Source organism: Lonchura striata, chromosome 1 (assembly GCF_050655825.1).
Source record: "Lonchura striata isolate lonStrDom1 chromosome 1, ASM5065582v1, whole genome shotgun sequence".
Classification (NCBI taxonomy): domain Eukaryota; kingdom Metazoa; phylum Chordata; class Aves; order Passeriformes; family Estrildidae; genus Lonchura; species Lonchura striata.
The window spans coordinates 13,891,908-13,916,487 of record NC_140703.1 but is presented as its reverse complement, the minus strand read 5'-3'; the positions used below and the strand labels follow the sequence as shown (position 1 = coordinate 13,916,487).

The 24,580-nt window shown below is 40.6% G+C and overlaps 1 protein-coding gene across 4 annotated transcripts in view; it reads right to left on the bottom strand.

The window, feature by feature from the left end:
• Window positions 1-9,453, bottom strand: part of CADM2 (cell adhesion molecule 2) — a 595,909-nt gene extending 586,456 nt beyond the window's left edge. For all 4 annotated transcript variants that reach the window (XM_021541238.4, XM_021541252.4, XM_021541246.4 and 1 more), the window contains exon 1: window positions 8,941-9,453. In XM_021541238.4, coding sequence (XP_021396913.1) covers window positions 8,941-9,001 — 61 coding nt within the window. In that variant the 5' untranslated portion in view covers window positions 9,002-9,453. The remainder of the gene's footprint in view (window positions 1-8,940) is intronic.
• Window positions 9,454-24,580: the final 15,127 nt, after the last annotated feature.

Genomic DNA, 24,580 nt, shown 5'->3' with positions numbered 1-24,580 from the left:
TATCCTTCATAGCACATATTCAACTGCCTTCTTTATCCAAATTTCTTGTTATTCCATTTTGCATCAGATCAGGAAGAAATTGTCCTTTTGTAGAACAGAAGTATCACTTCTAACAGACAAAAGCAGATCTGTACAAAATCTGGCGTAACTCTTTTTCTCAAAATCCAAAGACAGCTTGGGAAATTCTACAATCCTATTGTTTTCAAAAACTCTTCTCCTCCCCCCACCTCCAGACATTGCTTCCACAAAATATATAAATGCCTAGTCACTTAAACCAATGTTAAATTCCAAGCTATTTTGAAATTAATCTTACGTACTAAGCATATGGGAAAGTCCCATAAGTCTACAAGCCAGTGAGGTTTTTTTATCTATCATAAATAAAAACAAATGGCCCATATATTTCTATTGATTATATGCTTTCCCAGTGGCTCCCAAATTCACCATTCAGAATGCAGCAAAGCAATAATGATTTATAATTTGCAAAAAAAGATAGCTTATAAAGCTGAGAACATTTTAATTTTATTCTGGTCCAATTCTAAAACTCAGGCTTATTTTATGGGGAAAGTAATGAAATTATCTAAGCTTTGAACAATTATTTAAGGAGTTGAGGAATTTTGCATTTTACACACCAAAAAGAAGCATTAACCAGAAGTTTGTAAACCACAACTTTACATTTACTGATGAGAGGTATGCCACATACTTAACAAAAAAATCAATATAATAATAAGAAAGACAAATAGTTCTGCAGAAGATGGACAAATAGTCAAAGTTCTAACCCATACTTAAATTTCTTATACCCTGCCTGTCTTCAAAACTACACCATCTTGACTGTGTTTATATAAGCAGCAGTCAAGATTTGCCTTAAGACATGCTTGGGTGAGGACTTCAGCCTTTAGAGAAAGCACAATCTTTAAAGCTAATTCACTGCTAATTTGGTTTTACACCAGAAGATGAGACACACTTTTTTAATATAAAATGTCCTGTCTGTTGTGTGACTTGATATTTAAGTGCTGAAAAGCTCCTCAGTGTTAGGTGTTGTAATTTTTGCTACAATTGGTTTTAAGTTAAAATTGAAGGGATTCCCTTTTGACTGCACACATGTAATTTGTCATTAACTACAATCATCACTGAACAAGATGGCACTTCTATCTTCCTCCATATCATCCAAATCTCACCTATTTTTCACAGTGCTACAAGGCTACATGATACAAGCCTGAAGACATCAGTAACATTATTAGAAACCTGCAATGGAAAAGTTAAATAACTGTAAAGTTAAGAGAAAACTGCAATGCCAAGAAGATGCTTCACATGTCATTTAAAACCTGGCATGTAAGTTTAAGGTTTCCTCCAAAGACAAGAAGTTCTTTCATTCTTACTACTCTTATCTTAGTTGCTAACAAAAGAATTCATATAAATGGAATACTTTAATATATTATACCATTTGATGACCTGTCACAGATTTGTTAATCCTTGATTGGTAATCAGTTTAGTGAGCAATATTTCTAGTCACTGCATTTATTCTCCTATTTGCAAATGGCTGCAGTTCAATGTTCTTGTATATTTGAAGACATTAAAAAATCTCATTCAGTTTAAAGAAATTCAAGAGTGAAAATAAGTGTTTTCATTTATCAAATTAAGTCTTACTTTCTCTGTACAAATTGTGCAAATCAATGGAGAATTCTTCACTGTTCTCCAGTGTACCACAATAAAGCACCAACTAGAATGTCAAGATTTTAACTTCACACATAAAAACATATTAACACTCAGGAAAGAAAAAAAAAAAAAACAACACTTTGAAAGGGATAAATATGAAATTAACTTGATGCTAGAATATACTTTTTACAATCTTTTAATTAAAATAAATTTGATTGCTCCTGTTTCAACTAGTACAGCTTTTCCCCTGGTTAGGGACTAACCAGAACAGCCTTCCTGCCTTACAGAATAGCAGGAATAAAAGCAGGTCAAGCTACACTGTTAATCCAGCAGATGTAGGTCAGTTTGGGATAAATATCGGAACAGACAGAAAATACCACAGTGCCCGTGCCTACTACAACTGCTGCTGTGAAGTAATTTGGTCTTACTCTCTTCAGAGCTGTCAGTCAGTGTCAGTTCTTGAATCTCCAGTGCTGAACTTCAGAAAAAAACAAGAGTTTTAGGACTCCAATGGGTCTGTACCACTGTGCTGCCTATTCAGCTTCTGCCAGAAGCAGCAGCAGCAATAATGCAGTGCATCATGTATTGATGATAAAGGTGGAACTGCATCTTCAGAAGTGGTCACAGATTATTTTTGCATGTAGCACTAGACTCTGGTTCCTTCACCTAAGGTTTAGTAATTGAATTACCAAGATTAGAACCATTATTTGATTAATACTGTGGCATATAAGAGGTTTAAAATATCACCAGGATATTTTTATCTCTAATGTAAGAAAACAATCTCTCCTGCACTATTCTTCCCAACAAACTGTTTATACAAAGAGGATGATAGAATATCAAATCTATTTAAACAACCTCCATACTGGATATGTGATGACACACTCTGTTTTACAAAAAACCTAAACATTGCCAACTCCATTCACAAAACAAAGGAAAAGCTGTAGAGTAGTTCAGGAATGTATCTCCACATAAAAAAAACTTATACAGAAAAAATTTCAGCTCTGAAGGAACTTTAGGCATTTGAATTGAGGAACATACACTACAATTATTTTTCTTGAAACTGAAGAGCAGCTGCCTATGGACAGTTAATAATCTTTATCAGTTATTTAAGGAAAAAAGGATAAACGTAAATAGAGTATTATAAAAGAGAAAAAAAAGGTGAATGCATGAATTTATAGTAATGTAAAACTATATTAAAATTGATTTGCTGCTACTTTGAATGCAAAAGTTATAAAAGCACTCACACTCTCCAAAAGCCATTTGATTAAACTCAAAATCAGTAAACACAACTCAACTCACTGCTGGAAGGAAATTGTCTTTCCCTCAAAAATCTTAAACTTGTCAAGACAGCAAAAGCCTTCCTAAATAAGACTTACATGGGTTCCAAGGTCTCTATTTTGCAAATAAAAGGATAGCAAAGAATGCAAGTATGATTTTTTTTTTTTCCTCACATTTACAGATTAAAGTGAAAGGAGATGGGAAAGCAGGTAGACAAACCACCTACATTGTTCACTAACCCCTCTGTAGCTGTTCCGAGTTCCACACGCTGAAAAGTCCTACACACCAAACTCTAGCATTAAAGGTGAGCACTGGAAGAGCAGCTACACAGCCCCCAGTGTTTTGTCCCTGAAATAAATGTTCTCTCCCTCTTTCAACCCCCTTAGGATGCTATTGCAGTAGTGTCTTATGCATTGATATTTAAAGCACCCATCCTAAGCTTAGTAGCCATTAACATTAAGAGAAACGACAAACATTTAGGTTTTGTCTTTAAATTTAATTTATAAAATTAAAGGAAAAGTTCCTGAAATAGGTTCAGAAGGAAAAAAAAAAAAAGGAAAAAAACAAACAAACAAACAAAAATATGCTACAACATTAAGGACCCTTGCAAAGACACCCACATTCATTTTTGAAAATACTCAGGTTTTTTTCCAGAATGTTTTCATTATGTAAAAGGATAATTGCTCAAGGGCAAATTCCTGAGAGAAATCATGATTTTACAATTTATTCCTTGCCACTGGAACATGGTATTTGCCTATCTTCCTTTCAAACACTCAAACACCTCAAAAACTCCTTAGGAAGAAAGGATATGCTCATTAAGATCATACTTAATATCAATGCCATCCCAGAGGATACACACACTAAACTATGTCTAATAGTTTTATCATTCTGCATTTGTTTTAGGATGTGTATTTTAAAAAGCAGGTCAGTGGCAATCTCTCCACAGAAGACCCTGCATTGTTTTGAGAGGGCCTAACTTTTGAGAGTTTCTTCCCGCTGTTCAACACAATTAAAACAAAATTGAAGTAATCCTTCTTTCTCTAGGAGAAGCCATTAAGAGGACAAGGACAACATCTCCTACTTCCACATTTTTAAATGTTAGGTGGGAAGGAAGTCACTGTTCTAGTGCAGTCAACCACACTTTGGTTGGTTATACTGCTCTTCTTTTGGCAAGCACCTGATGTCCATGCCCATACCATACATAACTGCTGTTGCCAGTTACTTCATCAACATTTGCAATGCACATGAGAGATAAAGGAAAAAAAATACACAAAACCACCTCAAAATCCAAGCTTCAATTTACATAGCTATATTAAAAGAATAAGTCCTATTAAGAGAATAATTCTTTGGTGGAAAGAATAAGGGTAATCTCATTCAACACATTTTGTCAGTAGTAGGATCAGGCCAGAGGGATGAGAAAGCTAATTATGAGAACTAAGGCTTCTATAATAATAATAATCTATAACTTAGAGACATTTGCACTACATTATCATGGAATTGCAATTGACAAGTAAATTTAAAAGCAGAGGTAGATTGACTGTTCTACATTTCTGAAATAAAAAAAAAGTACAACAACAAAATTAACAGGAAAGTAGACAAAAAAAATGTATTTGTTTCAACAGAGGTGCTTCTGTTGATCAGCATTTATATGGAGTTACTTTGGTGACAAACTTCAAAACTGTTTACTATTGATTTGATGCTAGAAACTTGAAAAATACTTTGAGTGCAAGAGTGAGATAAATACTTGAATGAGTAATCCCTATTCATGTTCTCCACAGGGAAGTTGTGGGACATCATCAATGGGAATATGGATTGTTTAGTTACTTCATGTTCTAAGCCTGAACTGCTATAGGATGACTATCAATAAAGAATCATGAAGAAATCAAGCAAAATAATTCATAAAATATGAACTCGCCTGAGAGCTAAGCAGCTAGTAAGTCTACCAAGCCCTGCTTATATTGATGGAAGTCATATAAAGACAGACACCATCAAATAGAGTGAAAAGTTTTATGTTTCAAATTGTGTCTAAAATATTCCACATAGGGACTGTACTAAAACTACTGTCTTTTATTATGTAATTGTGTATGCCCTCACAGTACCTACAGAATTAAAACTCCATGCATTTGACTCGCTGTACACTGTATTAGCATATGAACGCTGAGCTGTCAAGACAACCCGTGTGCAGGCAGCCTTGGGTTGCCAAGGTTTTGCTAACAGAAATCCAACTGAAAATTCAAAACAAAGTCTAAATACACAAGATATTGAGTAAAGTGTAACGACTTCATCTTAAATCAGCACAGATGATCTCATTGGTCATATCCATGTTTGTCCAGGTTTGTTTGCAGGTTGTTTTTTTTTTATTCTGCTTGTAACAGATCTGAGCAAATGAAAAGATCTCACCCGCAAACAATTACCTGTCTTGGCTGATTTGTTGCATCAGTGGCCACAATTTCTGACAAATTAAAGAGTCCCTACATAATTTTCATTAGTCGACAGGTTGCAAGCATTTGAAGTGTCTGAAGCAACTGCACTGAGAAGATTTATCCAGTGTTGCCAAAATCTTGGAAGTGGATTGTTTGCTCCCACCCATGGCACTACCCAGTGCCTTCTCGGAGCTGAGCACATTAAGGCATTAGATGCCATTTGCATTATCACACAGCAGGGGGCTACAGCAGCTACAATTCCAGGATAATCCAAACCTGTATCTGTATCCTATGAATCCAGCAGAACTATTTTTATTGTAACAGTTTCTCACGTGGCGACTCTGGACAATAATGAGTTTACTCATCAGGTTGCATAAAAACAGTTCAGATGAAGCACTTGAGTTATTCTAAAAACATGCCCCCCCTACAACTGTTAAATTTTAAGACTGTGTTTAAAACACAATCAGAACGGAAAGAAAAAAAAAAAAAAAAGTAAGGCCGTCTGTAAACATAAATAAGAGGTTAACCCCCTGGGACATCATTTAAGTACTCCAGGCTCATTACAGTGTTCAAGTTAGGAACAGCAGCAGCCAGAGATCCCACTATTTTCACAGCAAATGCTGGAGAGGGCAGAGCAGACAAATACCATCCCCAAACTCAGCTGACAAACCACTTCTCAGCTCCAAGTTATTACTCCCTCTACCACCTCCAGCGCTCCCCTTTCACAGCAAGCAGTTGACACTGGGCTTTTTTACTTCTTGTTTGCCTCGCCTCTGAAGGGACTGCTTGCTGCTAATGCTATTCCATGCACAAGCTGAGAAGCATTATTCTATGTCCTCTTCCCTCAGCTGATGCTTCATCAATACTCAGGACAGAATCCTTAAGCAAGTTTCTCCACAGATCTTGCCAGAAAGGCAAACTTCCATACAGGACACATGTCAGCTTGACTCTTTGTCACCTTGTCTTTAACTTGCTTCAGTTTCACCAACAGAAACCATCGGTAATTACAGTTCAGAAGTGCTTCAGATCCTCAGGACAAAGATGTTATTCTCATCAGAGATGACAGAAAAACCTGCACGTCCCATGGCCCACAAACAGAAAATTGGAGGAATCTAATAAATCCATTGAGATACTTCACAATACAGTTTGGGGAAGTAAATCAAGCCAACAGGAAAAACTACTTTTAAATGCAGCTATTAAGCTATCAACAAGATATGTGTCTAATGGTAACTGTGTCTGCTACTTCTGTCAAAATAAATGGAAGATGCTAAGAAAACATTTATGAAGTTGCACTTTAAGGTGGACTGAAGGAATTTGATATTCTCTTGGATACAGTTGCTACTGAGGATAGTCTTATGGAATGTATTTATTCATCTCCTCGATTCTCCTTTACCTCAGGAAACAAGGGTTGGAGAAATTACTTCCTCTCACTTCTGCCTGAGTGTTACAAGTTCTTTATATCCCCTTGAAAGAACACTGCTGAAGTGTGGTACACAGAGAGCCTAAGTATTTCTGACTGTAGTTTTAATCGGAAGCTGAAAAAAGAGTTGTGTGAGAAACTGAAGAGAGGGGAGATGTTTTACATACACAGAGGGCAAGCTGGGTAATGTGTTAAGCATCACTTTTCTCCATCTGCAAGGACAGGCCCAATCTGGTTATTTTCACATAGTCACAGTCAGATTTTGCACTACACCCCATTTCTTGCAACACGTTTTTTACCTGATGCAGTTCACAGAGTTACATTCCGCCTGGCACACTCTCTAAACCGCAGTGAAAGACATCACTGTTTTTAATCACTGGTTTACTCTTAAAACTGCGCCGCGCTGAATGCAGCTGATTGCATCTTAGGAAAGATCAAATCCTCCTCCTCCAGCAGCAACCCCGATTTTATTGGTGACAGAAAGTCAGTCCAGAGGCTTCCCACCCCCAGCTCCGTTGCAGGGCAATGAATTGACAATTCACAGGGAAATGTAAAAGGCAGAGAGGAGCCAGCCCCCAGGTGCAGCGCGCCGCACATGTCCCCATAAATAATCCTGTATAGCACCAACACAGCAGCTCCTTGTGCGGTGACGTACCGGGCAGCCCATAAACATCGGGAAAGAATACAAATAATCCGCCCGACGGACCCGTCCTTCGCGGTTGCCCAGCGCACTCCCTTCCCCTCCCATTCCTTCTCGCGTCCCCGGCCGGGAACTTCCCCGCGAGGTGGAGCGGGGGCACTCGTGGGAGGGGGTCAGGACGATGGGGATGGCAGGGGGTGAGTGAGGCTGCCGTGTTTCGGGAACCCGGGCGGCTGCCCGTGTCCCCGCTCCGGGCTGCCAGCCGCGGCTCCCTCCGGAGAGATCGCCCGACACATGACGCAGCCATGTGAAACGCGAAATATATTAAACTTGACGTGAGATGGCATGACGGAGGCGAGCGAGGGAGAAAAAAAAAAAAAAAAAAAAAAAAGAAGGAAAATAAAAAACCTACAAGGCCACTTAGTTTAATCGACTCTTCGCTTCTCCTTCCCACACCGAAACAGCCCGCACGCCGAGCGAGGGAAGGGCTGGGAGATGCCCCGCATCCTCCCGGAGGAGCGGGGTCCGCCAGCGAGTTGCAGCGGGGCGGCTGCCCGGCCCCTCCGCACCCGCCGGGCCGCGGGGCCGGGGCCGCCGCCCGCCCCCTCGCTCCGTGGGGTCCCCGCCGAGCGGGGCGGCCGGAGGGCCGCGCCGCCATCCCGGAGCGAGGGGGCAAGCTCCCGGCGGCAGCGCAGCGCAGCGGGCTCGGCCGCCGGCTCGGCTCCCGCTGGAGCGGGAGAGGTCTGGGGGAAGCTCCCCCGCAGGCAGCCGCGGCGGGCGGGCACCTCGCAGCGCGTCGCGGGGCTTCCCTGCGCGGCGGCCGCTCCATCCCACTTGGCCGGATAACGGGAACGAGGGGGAGCGGCGGCGGGGAGGAGGGAGAGGGGAATACATCCAGTCTGGAAACTAGCTGCAGGATGAGCCGCCTGGAGCAGGATGGCGAAAGGATCCGCCGGCTCATCCGATTACCCTACGTGCGCATCTGATGCCTCGCACACAGACGCGCACCCGCGGCGGCGGCGCAGCGAGGCGCGGGCACCCCCCATCCCGCTGCCCCCCGCCGGGGGGGCACGGCTGGAGCCCCGCACGTTTCCCCGGGATGCTGTTGCAGCGCACACGCCGCTGCTGCGGCTGCACTCGCACTTTCGGGGGCACGTTCGCGGCGGGCGAGCGAGGAGGTGACGGCCGGCCGGGGGGCAGCTGCGGGGGTCGGCGAGCGGCTGGCGGCGGCGGCGGGTGAGGGGTAGGTGGAGGAAGAAGCACGGAGGGCGAAGGAGGGCGGGAAGAGGCTGACGAGGGAAGGGCAGGAAGGGTTAACAGCCGTGCGGCGCTTCAGCGCTGGATAGCGCTAGCCGAGCGGGAGGCTGGGGGCGCACGGCGAGGGGGGAAGCCGGGAGAGGGGCGAGGGAGGGAGCGGGTCAGGAGTGGGGCGGGGGGGAAAACCTGGGATGCCCCGGGCCGCAGCGGTGCCCCCCCGGCGTCCCTCCCTCCCCGCGCGTGGGGCAGGGGTGGGGAGGAGGCGGTACCTTGTACGAGGATCCCGCAGAGGCTGTAGAAGCGCAGGAGCGCTCCGGGCTTCAGCCGCATCCTGGGGGCTCCCCTCGGGCTGGGTGGGCGCCAGGCACGCAGATCCGCAGCCTCCCGCCGCTCCGCTCTCCGGGCGCTTCCTTCCCCCCGCAGGAGCCGCCGCCGCCGCCGCCTCCGCCGCAGTGTCTCCCTCGCTGTATCCAGTGGGGTGAGGAGGAGGAGGAGGAGGAGGACCAGGGTCGCGGGGGTGGATTGGGGAGGGAGGAGGAGGAGGAGGAGAAGGAGGAGGAAAGAGCGGCTCTCTCCGCTGGCTCCGGCGCTGCTGGGCAGGTTCAGGTTCCCACCGCGGAGCGGTGCCAGGTGCCCCCGCTGGCTCCCCTTGCCCCTGCCGGCGTGTCCGTCCGTCCGTCCGTCCGCCTGTGCGCTCGCCTATGCCGGGCTGTCCCGTGCCGTGCCGCCGCGGGGCGGCGGAGGCGGGGGGATGCGCAGGGACTGGGATCCCGCTCCGCTCCAGCCGCTTCCCGGCGCGAGACACAAGGGCAACCTCCGCTCGCCCCGCCCCTTTCCGCGCCGGGCCCGCCCCGGCCCCGCCCTCCGCCACACCCCGGCCCGCCCTGCGCCGCGGCCCCGCCCCCGCCGTGTCTTTGGCCCCGCCCCCGCCGGCCAGGCCCCGCCCCTCAGCCCCGGCCCGGCCCCTCGGGCGGGCGCGTGACTGGCGCACGGCGCTGCCCAATAGCCGCTGCCCGGGGTGGGCCGCGCAGCCAATGAGGAGCCGCGCTACAAAGCAGAGGGGCGCACCCCGGCGCCGGGCCCGGCTCGCGCGCCGCTGAGTGACAGCCGGCGCGGGCCAATCGCGGGGAGCGGCGGCCGCGCGGCGGCGCCGCGGCCAATGGGCGGCGAGAGCGGCGGGGGCGGGCGGGGCGGGCGCTGTCCAGGGCCGGTGCTGAAGCGGCGGCGGCGCCGGCGGGAGCGCCGCGGGCCCGGGGCCCCTCCGCCGGCCCTCGCCTGGAGCCCCTCTCCTGCCTCTGCCCTCTGCCCTCCCGCCCAGAAACCGCGGATGAAGGAAGGGCTGGCTGCCTCTCCGTGCTCCTGGGAGCCAATCCCGTGCGGGCGCCTTCACCGCGGCGGCGATGGGATCGGCCCCCGAACAATGGCAATAAAGAGCTTCTGGACTTCGGGCGGTGTTGGCCGGACGCTGCGCGGCGTGGAGAAAGTTTTCTCTTTGGAGGGTTTCTTGGGAGGGTTGGCAGCGTTCAGCTGGTGGTCCGGAGTGGCTAATGTTCCGAAAGATAAAGCACTGAGCACCACGAGGAATGCAGGAAGGCAGGCAGCCGCCTCAGCTCTGTGTGGCTGGTGTTCAGCACAGCACGGGCCACCTCCTGCACAAGCCTCCCAGAGAAATCAGGATGCCAGGGTCTGAAGTTACTGGATCTCTCTGTAAACACCCTGTTGAGGAATTGTCGTGCCTTATCCCATAGAAAGCAGGATTCCCCTGCACCCAAATAGTGATCAGGTATTTCTCCAGTTCTGGTTCCATCCTTTTCCTATTGAGGTTTTCTTTCCAACACCATGCAGCATATTTCCCACAGTTACTCTCTAAATTTCCACCTTGATGTTCTAGGCTTTGACAGCAAAGAGCTATGCAGAGATAAGTGGTGAAATAGTCTTCCCTACAGGAGAGGGAAGCTCTTTAAAAGCTCATTTCTCTGAAGGGGGCACGGTCTCAGATTGTCAAGGAAGTGCAATCAGTTGTCAACTTCAGGAGTGGTATCGGGGAAGTTATGCATTCTGTAGTCATATCCTCCACTTTGTTCATTAGCAAGTGATGATTATGCCTGGCAGCATTTGAGACTGCATCAGGATTTATACTAAGTTCCCCCAATCTTTAAAAGATGCTCACATAAAATACAGAATCAAATTAAAGAATTGCATTTGTATAGTTTGGTAGCAAAAGACCATACCATCATATCCATGTCCATGCCTTTGGAGGGCTATGTTAGCACTATAGAGGATGTTGCACTGGAATCTCCCCTAGAACAGGGAAGCATTTGTAGTCTGCCTCTAATGCATGAGCAGATATTTTTCTTCACTTGGTTTTTTTTTGTTTTGTTTTGTTTTGGTTTTGGTTTTGGTTTTGTTGTTTTTTTTTTTTACTCTTTGTGAAAAAAGACACAACAGGCAAACTATTCTCTTAGGGTTCAGTGCAGGTGCAGCAATAATGAACGGAGAATGATTATCAAAATATTTTAGAAGACTTACAGAAAGGATCAAGTCATCATTTTTAAGGCAGCTCTATAAATGTCAGCAAATGTTGGTGATTTTTTTTTTTTTTGGTTGGTGGTGGAGGAAATTGAAAATACAATTCCCATAAATCCTTCACTAAGACAGGACTGTAATCCATCCTGAAATGCTTTTGCATTAATTATGACAGCTGATAGCTCTGTACTCTTGACAAGACATACTTTTGGTTGTAGTCTTGTTCCAGGAAACATTATAGGAAAGATACGAGATTCTTCCTAGCTTAGTGATTAAAAGCTGTAGAAAGAGATCCTCTGGCAGGTTAGGAATGAAGTGCCTATCTGTACATCATGGGGTTTTCAAGTATTTGCCATATTAGTACACTTGGAAAAGCTGATCTGAGTGTTTAGGAACACCAGCTGACCTTTTCTTCCCAGGATTCAGTGACATGGACATCATGTCATGCTCCATGTCAGGAGCATAACCAAAAATACCAGTTCTTGCCATTCTTTTCTGACTCAAGTAGGTCTGAAATGACCTAGTAACATGTTGATAGAGAAAAAAAATTCCCAACAAAAGTCCCTGGGTATTTTTACTAACTATATATCTGAGAAAATGTGTGATTGTAATCATTACAGCTGTCAGATATGATGCCATACTTCTCCTGATTAACTGAGATGTGTTAATTTGATGGTTTCTGTAGGCATAGTAGCACATCTTGTGACATCCAGTGGCAGCTGATATCTAAACCCACTTTGCAGTTGGTCAGTGGAGCTGGAGCTCATGAACAGCATGGCCAGAAGCTCCATTACTTCCAGACCAAAAGGGCAAGAGGGATTCTTCAGGAAACACACTTCAGAGTAAAGAGTAATACCCTAAAATACCAACAAGAGACAACACTGAAAATCAGATGCAGGAGGTGAACATTTTATCAGAACCAGAAGAAAGTTCTTCTACATTATCCTGTTATCACCAGGATGGCATGTACAAATATTCATATGTAAAAAAATTCCTGATGCTAAACAAAGCAAAACCCCAAAACATGATTCAGAAAAAGCCATCAGATATTTCCTCTCACTGAATTGGCAAATAACAAGCTCCCTAACTTAAAATAAAATCACCCCAAGACAGTAGCTATGCTCCACCTCTTCTAAACTGAGCCATCTGTGTTGTGTTTGGTTAGACTACCTCTAGAGTTTGCTCTGAAAAACAAGCAAAATATGAAGGGATAATAATGTTTTTTAATGATGTTCCTTGATAGCATCAGTGGTCAGTGATTAGGGAGGGGAAACACAAGGAAAACATGTATTTGGATAAATATGATTTTGTTGAATTCATCAAGTGGGGGAAGATGTATAGATAATTTATGGAGAGAGAAACTTCCAGTATTACAAGCTGGGAAACATAGCTCTAGAAACAATTGTTCTGTTCTATGTCCTATAATATATATTTTAAAGTAAATTTTGTATAATATAGAGGGTAGCAAAGGAGTAGTCACAATATGGTTGCAGAGTACCAAAACCAACTAAAAAAGCCCCACAGGAAATAAGGAGAAGGCAAGCTGCTAGTGACAGAAGTTAGAGACAGATTCTATCCTGAGTTGCAAAACTGCTAACCACTCATGATCACATTTAAAACAGCAGTTTGGAAAGTAAGATCTATTTACATGTAAAAAAAAAGAAAAAAAATTCTTGTGAGAAAACCCCACTGCAGCTGCCCCCTAGCCTTGAAGAAATCTCTGGCTTTAAAGCAGCCTCTTGAAGTTGTCCCTAATAAGTTCTTAATGCTTCTGTTTTCCCCACCACACCAGACAGAGGCACCACAGCTTCCCTCATGTGGAGGGTCCCTAAATCTAGGAGGGATTATGGGAAGTGCATTCCCCAACCCAGTGCACCATTCCTGGCCTATGTGGAAATCAGAGCACTGGAGTTCATCCCTGGAGTGTGTGCATTTCCCTTTTGCACTGCCTTTTACCCTGTTGCACTTTGGGGTGAGAAATTTTGAGTGGTTGAGGTAAGTCGCTGTTGTTTTTAATGGTTTGGGTTTGTCAGAAGCTGATTACTAGAAAAAAAAAACAAACCCAGATAACATTTACTTACCAGATGCCAGCAAAAATGCAATGGTTTGAACAAATACTGTAACTACTAATTTAGTTAAATCTATCCAACTGTGAAAATATATTGGCGTGAATAAAAATATATAGACATGAAACGCATTGCACTTTTTTTTGTTTGAAAAAAAAAATTGGCTTCAGTAAAGAGCAATTGAAGTTTGAAAATATGCTCTAGAGAAGAAATGTGTTCATTTCCATAAAACATATTGGTGTGTAAATATACAGAATGTATCAGTTCCAGAGCAATATTATGAATTCAGTGAAATTTTGTTCTGTGTTAGTTAGTAAGATGAAGCAAGTGAAAGGAATTGCATGCTGTGAATACTACATATAAAATATGTGTGGGATGAAGTCCCATTTATAAAGCAATTATAAATGTGAGATATTTCACAGACTTTTGGAGTAGAAAAAAAGTCTATAAAACAACCCTGTCAATGCAATGCCGATACAAAGTAAACCAAGGTCAAACCTCACTAGTATAATTCTCATTGAAAAATACCTAATCTACATTTTGAGTTGGTGAATATAATTGCAGAAGAGAATTACCAATGATGAGTGGAAGCAGAATTATCTTATTCATTACCTGACCTCTCATCCATATAATTTGTGGAATGAAGACACAGAAAAAATGGTGCTGTTAACATGATTCTCCATATATTCTAGTTAGGTCTCCAACTTCCTAGAGTGTTTGATAATTAGCAGAAGTGTGTGCTTTCCTATGCCTTCTCACCCTCAGCCAAGAAGGAACTACTTGAAGAAATGTTACTTCCCTACCCAAAATGACAGAATTGGGGAGTTATACAACTTTAACAGCTTTTGTAACATTATTTCCTTATGATTTTTAAAATATTCCAGCCATATTGTGGAATGCAGAGGTGGTTGGGCACTGGAACCCCAGGGCAGTGGTTACAGCATCAAACCTGACAGAGCTCAAGAAGCATTTGGACAAGTCTCTCAGGCACATGGTGTGACTCTTTGGGTGTCCTGTGCAGGTCAGGAGTTGGACTCAATGACCCTGATAGCACCTTTCCAACTCAGGATATTCTCTGATTTTATGATCCTTGTGGGGCCCTTGCAATGCAGGATATACTATGATTCTATGTAATGGCCATAAGTAACATACTAATGCATGGAATGAAGTAGACACTAATTTTGTTTTAAATGTGTTTGAACAGATATTCATACAGCTTAGAATACATCCCAGCTAACATCTTTGGAATAAGTAAGGTTTTTTTTGTTGTTGTTGTTTCTAATATTTTGTAAATTTAATTGCTTTGCCTTTTATTACTTATGCAGAGATTATGTGATGTTACACACAACCTCTCTTGCAGTCAGTTGAAGTGACAAAAAAGTATTCAAAAACTCAATAGAAGGGAGTTGTTCCTTCTGTAGCACATCATGTCATCTGTTTTACTTTCTGAAGAACAGCTTCGATTACTGACACCAGTACAATGATTTTCTCACATGTTCTGATAGTATAAAGGAGGCTCTAGACATCTAGATCCAACATTTGGGTTTTTTCAGACTAAGATTTTCATATTAGTGCATCCTATGTTGAAAATGTTTTCAAATACAAGTCAAAGTATTTTAACTGATCCAGGGTAAGACTCATAGAATTGAACAAATACATCAGTTTGCCCATACTAAAGACTCCTAAAATATTTGTTCAAGCACATCCATGCTTTTTAAAAAAAGGCTCTAAGAATTCAGAGGACCTTTCTGAAAAGAGCATTTCTTTTGCTATCTCTATGAAATTTGGCCCACAGCATTAGCCTCAGGGAAATAAAAAAATGCACACAACTGACTTTAAAGATTATAGCCTTTATTATTTCTATGTAGTCTGTCTCTGCTCAACAGTCTCCTAAGAATTAGATGATCTAGCAATGAAATACAGCTATCCTGGATTATCAGTGCTCTTTCCAGCAATGGGAATGAGACTGTGATTCTGTTAGACGGGTGGAATTGTGGGTCTCCTCCCAGTTAGGAGCAGAAAGAGCAGACTCTGTGTCTAACCAGTTCTGATGCCACAATCACCTTTATTGAAGGATGCCAGGACTGCTATACTGTGTCCTGGCATGCACACCAAAGAAATCAGAGAATATGAGAAATTGTGTTCTCCAGTTTTGCTCTTCTGTTCAGGATGCTGAGGGCTTTAATAACCTCTAATGATCCTGTTCACTGGGGGTCTCCACCCACACCCTTGGGTGAGAAGCTCTGTTTAAGCTGAGCTCTGTTAGGGGAGAATATGTCTCTAGCTTAGTCCCTCTCCTATTTGATTATGTAAGACTTTGAGCCAGATTTCAATTGATTGCTTGATGCTGTGAGCACTGATCCTAACTTTGACCTTTGAAGTGTGATTCCTGATCTGCTCCAGTTCTCTGATGTTGCCTTGCAGCCTGGACTCCTGGCTGGGCTTTGCTGTAACCTCTGGGTCTGTCCTTGCTTCAGTGCTGTGAGACTGAGCTGTGGGTGCTGGTCTGTCCTCATGGGCTGGGCATCCCTGTGTTCCTGACTCACCTTTCCTTAGCAAACAGCCCCGCTCTTGTTAATTCCAAGCAGATGTAGTCCGAGAGAATACACTTCCCAAGGAGTTGGAAATAGAGCCAGGTCTTTGGTTTCAGAGATTTGTGTCATCTTTTGATCTGCTGACGCTAGGCAGAATCAAAAGGATATCATGTGGTACAAAAAAAAAAAAAAAAAAAAAAAAAGGGAAAAGAAAAAAAAAAAGACAAAAAAGAACAGAGGAAAAATCCACAAGGGAGGAAAGTAAAGTATATTCAGACAAATTATTTTGGGAGGCTAGCTCTAGAAAAAGTACAAGTGTGATGGAAGGTCAAGGTAAAATTAGGACTTTAAATTTTACAGGCTGGAATAACGCTGAAGTTGAAATCTGAGGGAAAATAAATTGTTGGTAAGGACCACTAAAGTGATGAGAACATATTGAGACCCCAGAATGGAAGGAGTTTGTGGTCATCCAGGTGAGGAATTTAGGACCAGCTGATTATCTGGGAAATAAGAAGGATAAGATAAATCTGAAGGCAGAGTAAAGCTTTGAATAGGAACTTAGAATCCCTTAGTCCAGAAAATGGACTGAGGAGCAATGGGATGGGAAGCATGAGTCAAGACCAAAAAACAGGTAAAAAACTGAACTGTGTGATAACGAAAAACCAGAAAATAAAGTCCAACAGTAAAAAAGGTGAGAACAGAAAAAGAAGACACAAAGCATAGACAGAAAAAAAATCAAGATTTAAGTAGTACAATTTAGAAAGCATGAGATGAGATGCCAGAGGAATAGAAAGGGGAATGATAAAAGTTGCTACTAATTGATAAGACAATCAAGGAGAATAAAACTTATTTAAAACTTCAGGTTTTAAATAAAAGGAAGAAATATTGGTATCCAGATTGTTTTGCAGGGCCCGAAACTCATTGTATCTCCCTTTCATAATGCATCTGCTTTTAGTAAATACCTGAGATTCATGATCAAGTATTTATGAAGTTACTGTCTCCTCTATGAAATAGTAATTTTCTATACAACACCCTAATTGATGAGCTGAAAGGAAAAGATGTCAGGTGGATTTAAAGTCTCTGTGCCTTCTAGTAATTTGCATGGATATCAGTGTAATACCATTTTTTCCCCTTCATTCACTTCCATAAATTTTAGGGAAATACATACATTTACTGTACATAAGGATTTTACACTTAGGAGATGGTCATAATGAAAGAAATAAACTTGTTAGTTATACAAACTTTATGTTGCTTTTGCATTTTTTATACGATGAACTAAAACTGCCTGGCAGCTCTTCCTTCTGTTTTCTTCCATGATTTGTCCATCTGTTGTCCTGTTCTACCCCTCCTGCACATAACACAAAGCCTTGGGCTCAGTCAGCCCAAGAGGGTCTGGGGATGATTCATGGGCTTGGGGAGAAAGAAGACACTGATAGATAGAATCTTTAATTCATTAACTGAAGAAAAAACAGAAAATATATATTCAATATGGCAGAGGTCTGAAAAAAGAGGAAAAGACATTGTCTGAGTAACTAAATTAGGCTTTTGAGAATTGGATTATGTTTCACTATGCCTCAGAGTTCCTCTCTGATGTTAGGTAAGTCACTCAGACCAAATGTTTTTACAGTGCTAATAAATTGATATTAATGCTCATTTTCTCAGTTCCTAACTTCATACCAAAGAGTCTTATCTGCAGAAATGTGAAGTACTGCAGACATCCTAAAGCCGGTGCGAACTGGACTAAGAACACGCAGAGCTGTGTAATGAAAATTGGCCACTTGGAATTAGTGGTTACCTTTGACATTAATCTTAATTAAATACTTCATTATAATGTATCTGCAGAACGAGGACAAATTAACGTTGCATAGTCAATTCTGAATCCTGGCATTTCTTAAGCCTTTGATTTTTCAATTTTAGTAATGTTACTATGGCTTTGTATACCTATTGGTCATTTATTAGGATTCAGTTATTTACTTTTTTTTTAAATTAGCTTACTAGCTTTGATGTAGGTGCTCTACTGAAATATTTGCCTAACACTTTAAATCTGTTATATCTCAGAAGCATAATCTTCATGAATGAAGTCAGTGAAAGTTCCGGGATTTTTTTTTTTTTTTTGCCCTGAAGAGTGTGAATCACTTGTATTAAGCCAATAAATCACAAATGGACACAGACATTATGACTACCAAGATAAATAATTACTTACATTGCAGCTTGTTACTGGGTCAAACTGTGGAACTGACTTCAGCCATCTTTGGAAGAAAAAGAGTGGAAATATATTGGAGCATAAGTAAACCAGAAGGAATTATGCAAAATGCAACAAGTTGTCAGTCTGTTGAACTGTTGTTTCAGAGTAGGTGAGAGGTGTTTATTACTGTAATTGCTACATTATTTTGCATGTAAATAAACCTTTTTTTTTAAGCAGAATATTATTATTCAGGATCACATTGAAATGCCTGTGAATCACAGAAATATATGGAATACAAATGTTTAGAAGTCTTCCAGGTTTATTTTTTATGAAATGTGGTTCTAGACCTGCTAATATGTTGTTTAATGAATATGGCATATAAAGAAGTGAATACAGCACAGTTTTTAATGCTTTTAAATATAACAATGCTGTAAAGTGTTTTATTACATCACTTGCAATTTTGATATGGAACAATCAAATCAGATTTTGCTCCTAGGCAAAAAACAGAATTAAGAATTTTTAAAAAGTGTTTTTTACACTGCTTGGAGCCATAAAAAGCTATAATACAGAAAGTTTAATGGATTAGCATCCAAAATTCAAGTTTATAAAGCAGTGAGATACAAGTATTATAAAGGAACATATTTATGACAATGGAGCAGAAGAAATAATAAAAACGTTTTCAAGGTACTTGTGCTTGTTAAAGCAAATCTAAATTCTCTAATAATCACAAAATTCATTTTTGGCAAGTGCATTCAGTTGTCATTAATACTAGAGTTGTTAGAAGATGGTACTACTTTAAAATAATGACATGTAAAGTAAGAATTTTGGTTCTTATAGCTCTAAATTATGGGTCCTGAGGTTTTTTTATTAATATCAGGACTATGTTGTAGCCTATTGTCAGTGATTTTTCCAGTGATAGATGATAAGATTAGAATGAGCTGAAAATTATCCCTTGCTAGAGGCTGTGTGTGAAGATAGTGGTAAGTAGGCACACATACAAAATGCCATTTAAAAAATTCTTCTTGTAGATTTTAGTTGTCTGAAACTTTTCACTTACAACAGAGATTTAACTCTGCCTGAATGAATTGGATTAAGCTATGTCTCCTTTTTTAAGATCAGAATAATTTTTATTACACCAAACTATAGAAAATCACTGAACACAACTGTACTGCATGTACTTCCCTCAGTTTTTCCTGTGGAAGTATAAAGACTGAAATTAGCAAATGCTATCTGAGCAGCAGGCAATCCACTGGAGGCTGGTTTCTTGCCTACAGCAGAACTCATTTTGATTTGCTCCATATTTATAGCTTTTGCATTTTACAGAGGTCAAAAAAGGTTAATTAAATAATTTCAATATTTCACTTTAACAGTATACAATAACTATTTACTATATAAAAGGTAAGTTGAAGAAGAAAAATAATAAACTTTTTGTTCAGTTCTTATGCTCTGTTGAGGAATCTTTTATCTGTCGAAAATAGAAGGTAAGACTGGGTACTTTTCCAATATTCATTGTCCAAGTATAGCTTGATATATGAAAATGTTTCATCACATCAAAACTAATTATCACTATAACATTATGAATCTCATGCTTAAACTTTTTTAAAAATAATTGTTTTTATTTCAGACATTTAATGAAGATTAAACTGACAGAGTAGGGATTCCCTCTGTTTTTCATACTGGTTTCACATACATTTCCACAAGTGATGATGGATTGTGAATGGAAATGAAGTTTACTAAATGGCTCATCAGAATCTGGGCTGATGCAAGACATTCCTTTTGTGACTCCTTTTTGCAAGGACAAAATACAGGAACAGACCAAGACCAAAATCTCTGTTGTTTCAAGATGACCCTTAAGTCTCTGTAATAATCTGGGGCAGCTGCTAAGCAGCTATATTTTCCTGTAGCTGCTAGGTCCAGTTTTCTCTCCAAGCTTAAGCATGTTCATGAATTTCCTGGCCTTCACAGCCAAATATTTATAAAAACATTACTTTTGATCTAAGTTTTTTGTGTAGGTTATCACATCCAGCAGTTTTAGATAGTGTAAGTGCATCATTCACTCTTCTTTTACACTGAGAACAGTAAAAAAATTACAAAGGCAAAGATGTTTCTAGGGCTTTGACCTTTTGAGAGTTATGCTCACTGGTATATTTTGGCCTGGTTTTCCCCAGGGTTTGTAGGGAAATATTTGCTGCATGAGGTTTTGCATTCTATACTGTTTAAGGAATCTCTTTAACCTCTCTAGCCTGTGACTGTTGGACTCCACCACCTCTTTGAGAGGTTAGACAGTCTAATTTGATAAAAATATGTAAAGTCTTCTGACAATCCTTTTGACAGTATTCTGAAAAGAAACCCAGATAAAACTTTGCAAGTTCCAGTGAGCATTAGGTCTTTGCCTAATTCCATGAAACAATCGATTCACATTTAGCCAACACATTTATCCAAACTACATAAATTATCATATAAAGTCAGCCGAGCTGAAACTGTGGTGTTAATGTGTTATCATTAGTCACTCACTGTTGGTTACAGTCATGAGTAAGGCTGAAGATTTACAATTTTTATTGTGTCATAGCATATGGAAATCAAGTGTCTGACACTTGGAATTGTGCCAATAAAAGTGTTTTGTTTGTCTTCAAAGACCGTAATTTGCACTTCCAAATGTGACCATAAAATGGCTCACTCTCAGTATTTATTTTCATTTTGTAGTGTTTCCACAGTCTCATTGCCTGACTATATGGATCAGTAGTATAAAGTAACACTTTTGTTTTTGGTGTAGCAATGCTGGGGATTTGAATGCTGTACCTATAGGCATTCACCAGCAGAATGTTACAATTTTGAAACTAATTGTACAGGATGAATTACCTGACTATACTTCCTGATGGATGTTCTAGTCCACGTGAGTCTATAGATGATGAAAAAATGAGAAATAAAAGAAACTTATCTCATTCCCTGAGTGTCTTGAAATTGAAATATCTTGATGTTTTGTACTTTTAACAATTTTGAGGGACAATTAGGAAGATGTTGCCTATATGTTGTCCATACTTGTTTTTATTAAGACCTCTGTCCTGAAAATACTTCTGAACTGTAAGGGAAATAAAATAGCTGGGTAAATGAATGTTCTACACAAATATTAAGAAAGGGCAGGATGTTTCTAAATTTCAAAATATATAATTTAGGTTAAAATTCTACATGGGCTTACAATATAAAAACCATTTTAGCCAACTGAATCTGTATATTAAAAAAGCATATAGATATAAACTTAGCCAAACTCTTCTAAGACCATTGAGATATTTCAGGTACTTGAAACTATGCAGACCCTTTAAATTCTGCCTTTCTGGAACCATTCGGGTGTGTTCACCTTGGTTCATTTTATTTTTGATCCTGTGTGAACATCCAGATCATCCACAGTTCCTGTGCTCTGTGCAGCTTCAGAGAGTGGTCTTGTAATTATAAAAGCTGTTTTTCTTCTTTATGAAACTAAATCACAATGCAAGCTTGAGAATACACATGGGTTTTTAATACACAAAAAACAGACTACAGTTAGTCTAAGGAACCCCCCTGCACCCATGTGCTTATTTTCAAAATGAATGGTTTTGTTCTGCAGAGCCATTCTTATTTTGTTTTCTTGTTTGGTGGCATAACCCTATCCTTACTTACAGGGATTTCTTCAAATGAATTGAATTGTATAAATTTCATTATTGAAAGCATAATGGGGTTTTGGTGCTTTTTAGAAATTCAGGGGGAACAAGAAAACCATTAGATTTGCAAAGATTTTTGTGGGACCTAGTAGGAAATTTTCTTTCCTCATTGTGATTTGAACTTTTCCTTCAGAAGGTTACTTGTATTAAATTAATTTCTTTTCAAAACATGTTTTTCCTTGGTTTCTTATTTTTCACAGACCATGGGACTTTGTAAATGAGTTAAACGCCTCCTTATTTTCAACACAGGAAAATCAAAAACTATCAGATCCTGGATTTTTTTATGCAGCAGCTCAAATTCATGTCAGACTGAACAGGAAAACAGTTTGCTACTTCACCTAGTGAAATCAGCCTAAGGTTTTCTTCTGTTTTTACTGTGCTTCTTGGGTCATCATGCCCTGGAAAGTTGGTTTTTGCTCTATGACCAAGTTGTGACTAAGATCTGCTTGGGACCCCTTTTGGAAAAAACTATCACTTGACCAGAAGCAGAATGTCTTGGAAAGCTGATTAAAATCCTGCAAATTGGCAAGGAGTATTAAGACTAATATACAGGATTTTAATTGATATCTCTTACAGCAAACAAATAATAGATGTATGGCCAGAATAGCTCAATAGAGAAAGAATTTAAGGCTAAAGTGAAAGTATTGAATATTTACAAGAAAAACATTACTTGATGCTGGTTTTCACCTTGGCTTCATCCCACAGGGAATGGGATGATCCTGGCTGATTGTTGTGGAGTGAAATCTTTGATATTGTGACATGGAGCAGCTTAAGCAAAATACTTTAATTTACCGAGGAATGGAAAAAAGCCCCCTTTCAGTTACACTGGGAAGTTTATGATCCTCTGGCTTGGAATCTCATTTATTTCCTGAAAACTGTACCAAGAGGATCTGTAGCTCAGGTATAGATTGTCTCTCCTTCTGTGTCTCTCCTCTCTCTTTCTTCTCTTATTGCAGCAGAAATTGTGACAGTCCTCACAGCAGGGTTTGGCTGCCACTCCACTGAGGAATGTACAAAATACTTTTTAGGCTACAGATTCTTTCTCTGCTTCTAAATTCATTTGTCTTTCTCAGATACTCAAGGTATCACCACACACTTGTGTCCACTTAGTGGACCAGCTGATATGCCCATAAGTCTTTTCTATCAATTCCAAACACACCTCATTAAATCAGCAATAGAAAAACATCTTAGATTGCAATTTTAAGAATAATTTTAATATGTCAAGATGTGGAATGTTTTTTCCTTTTATTGTGGAAAATACAGATCTTTTTTTCATAAAGAAAATCTAGCCTTGCAATGTACATATAATTCTTTTTCTTTCAAATTTTCAGCTTTCTGAAAGCATGAACTTTGACATGAAAGTTCTCATACAGTAATATGAAGTAAACTCATTGTCTTGAAATATATTGACCTCAGTGTAGTATGTGATTTCTACTGAGAAATTAAGACTGATAAACTTTCTTATATTAAAGTAATAAAATTACAATTGAGATATTTGAATTCAGTAACAAATAAGAGTGAGAAACATTTACTGGATAGGGTACAATAAGTAGTCCACAAGTGAGCAATTGAATTGTTCTGTACTTCCCTGGTGATACTCCCAGTCTATATAAGCGGGTGCTGGGATTTTTTTTTCTTTTGTGAAGGAAATAATTGCTATGGAAATGTACTTCTGGTTTTAAATGTTTAACATTTGCATTCTTAGGTGCATAAGACACCATTATTTCACACTGGACTGTGTAACTCAATTGTTTGTCTATTTTATTGACAGAGTAGATTTTTCTCTACAATATTTTAAGAAGGACTTCCCTTCTGAAGTGATGTCTCTGTGACCTTTTGTTATGGAAGAGTGTTGTTAAAGCATGTCCTGAATGCAGCTGTTGTATAATACAGCTGACATTTACGATCTGTCCCACTTGAAAAAGTCTTAGCAATACATAGTCAGTGATGCACAGATGTATCATCCACCTTCCACACAATTTCATTGAGGTTCATGCTTAAACAATCAGAAATTTCTCTGAAATTGCTAAGGTCTCTTCTTTTGGTATACATTTGTCCATGATCAAGCTGTCATTTCGATTTACCAGCTTCTCTCCCATCTGGTTTTGAGTATTTAATTACCTTTTTCCTATGAAGTTGCTCTTTTATGTTTCTCTGCTCCCCATCTGAGGATCTCAGCGTGTGGAAGGACTGTGATGTGTTAAAATTCCAGCCCTACAAATGATGCACAATGGTTTGTAATCTAAAAATTCTGTGTCAGGAAACTTACCTTGTTAGTGTTCAATGATAAACATTTCTGTTGCTTTTGGTACTGATATTACTTTCCAAAGCTAAGGATACTAAACTGGGTCAAATGATGCATTTCTAAACCAGGTATGCAGTGTTTCTTACTTCGGCTCTACAAGTATGAACAGGCTCCTCATTAGTAAGCATTGCCTAAAAATTAGAGCCACTGTCATGCAATGGTACATGGCAGAAAAGGGATTATTAAAAGAAAGTTCATCTGCGTTGCTACTACACTAGCTGATACTTTATTTCTTGATTTTTAGGTTTTTTTCCTAAGTAAAATGTAAATTTTTTTACCTATTTGAGTGAAAAATACTTTTGATTCCTTGCATCCCAATGATTTCCTTTACAATTTCTTAGTTCTAGTGAAAGGGACAAGGGCTATAAAAATATTCAACCACAGTTTGGAATTATACTATTGCAGAGAAATTTCTTCTGTATCTGTGATGCATCCATGGATGTAGTACATAATTCAGTACATTTTTTTCACTCACAGAATAGTGTTCAGAAAGGGGTTTAAGAACCGTGTGGCACTTGGGGACATGGTTAGTGCTGGGACCTGCTCTGAGAGGTGTCCCTGGGCTCAAGGTGGGGCTGGGGCTGATGCTGAGACAAAG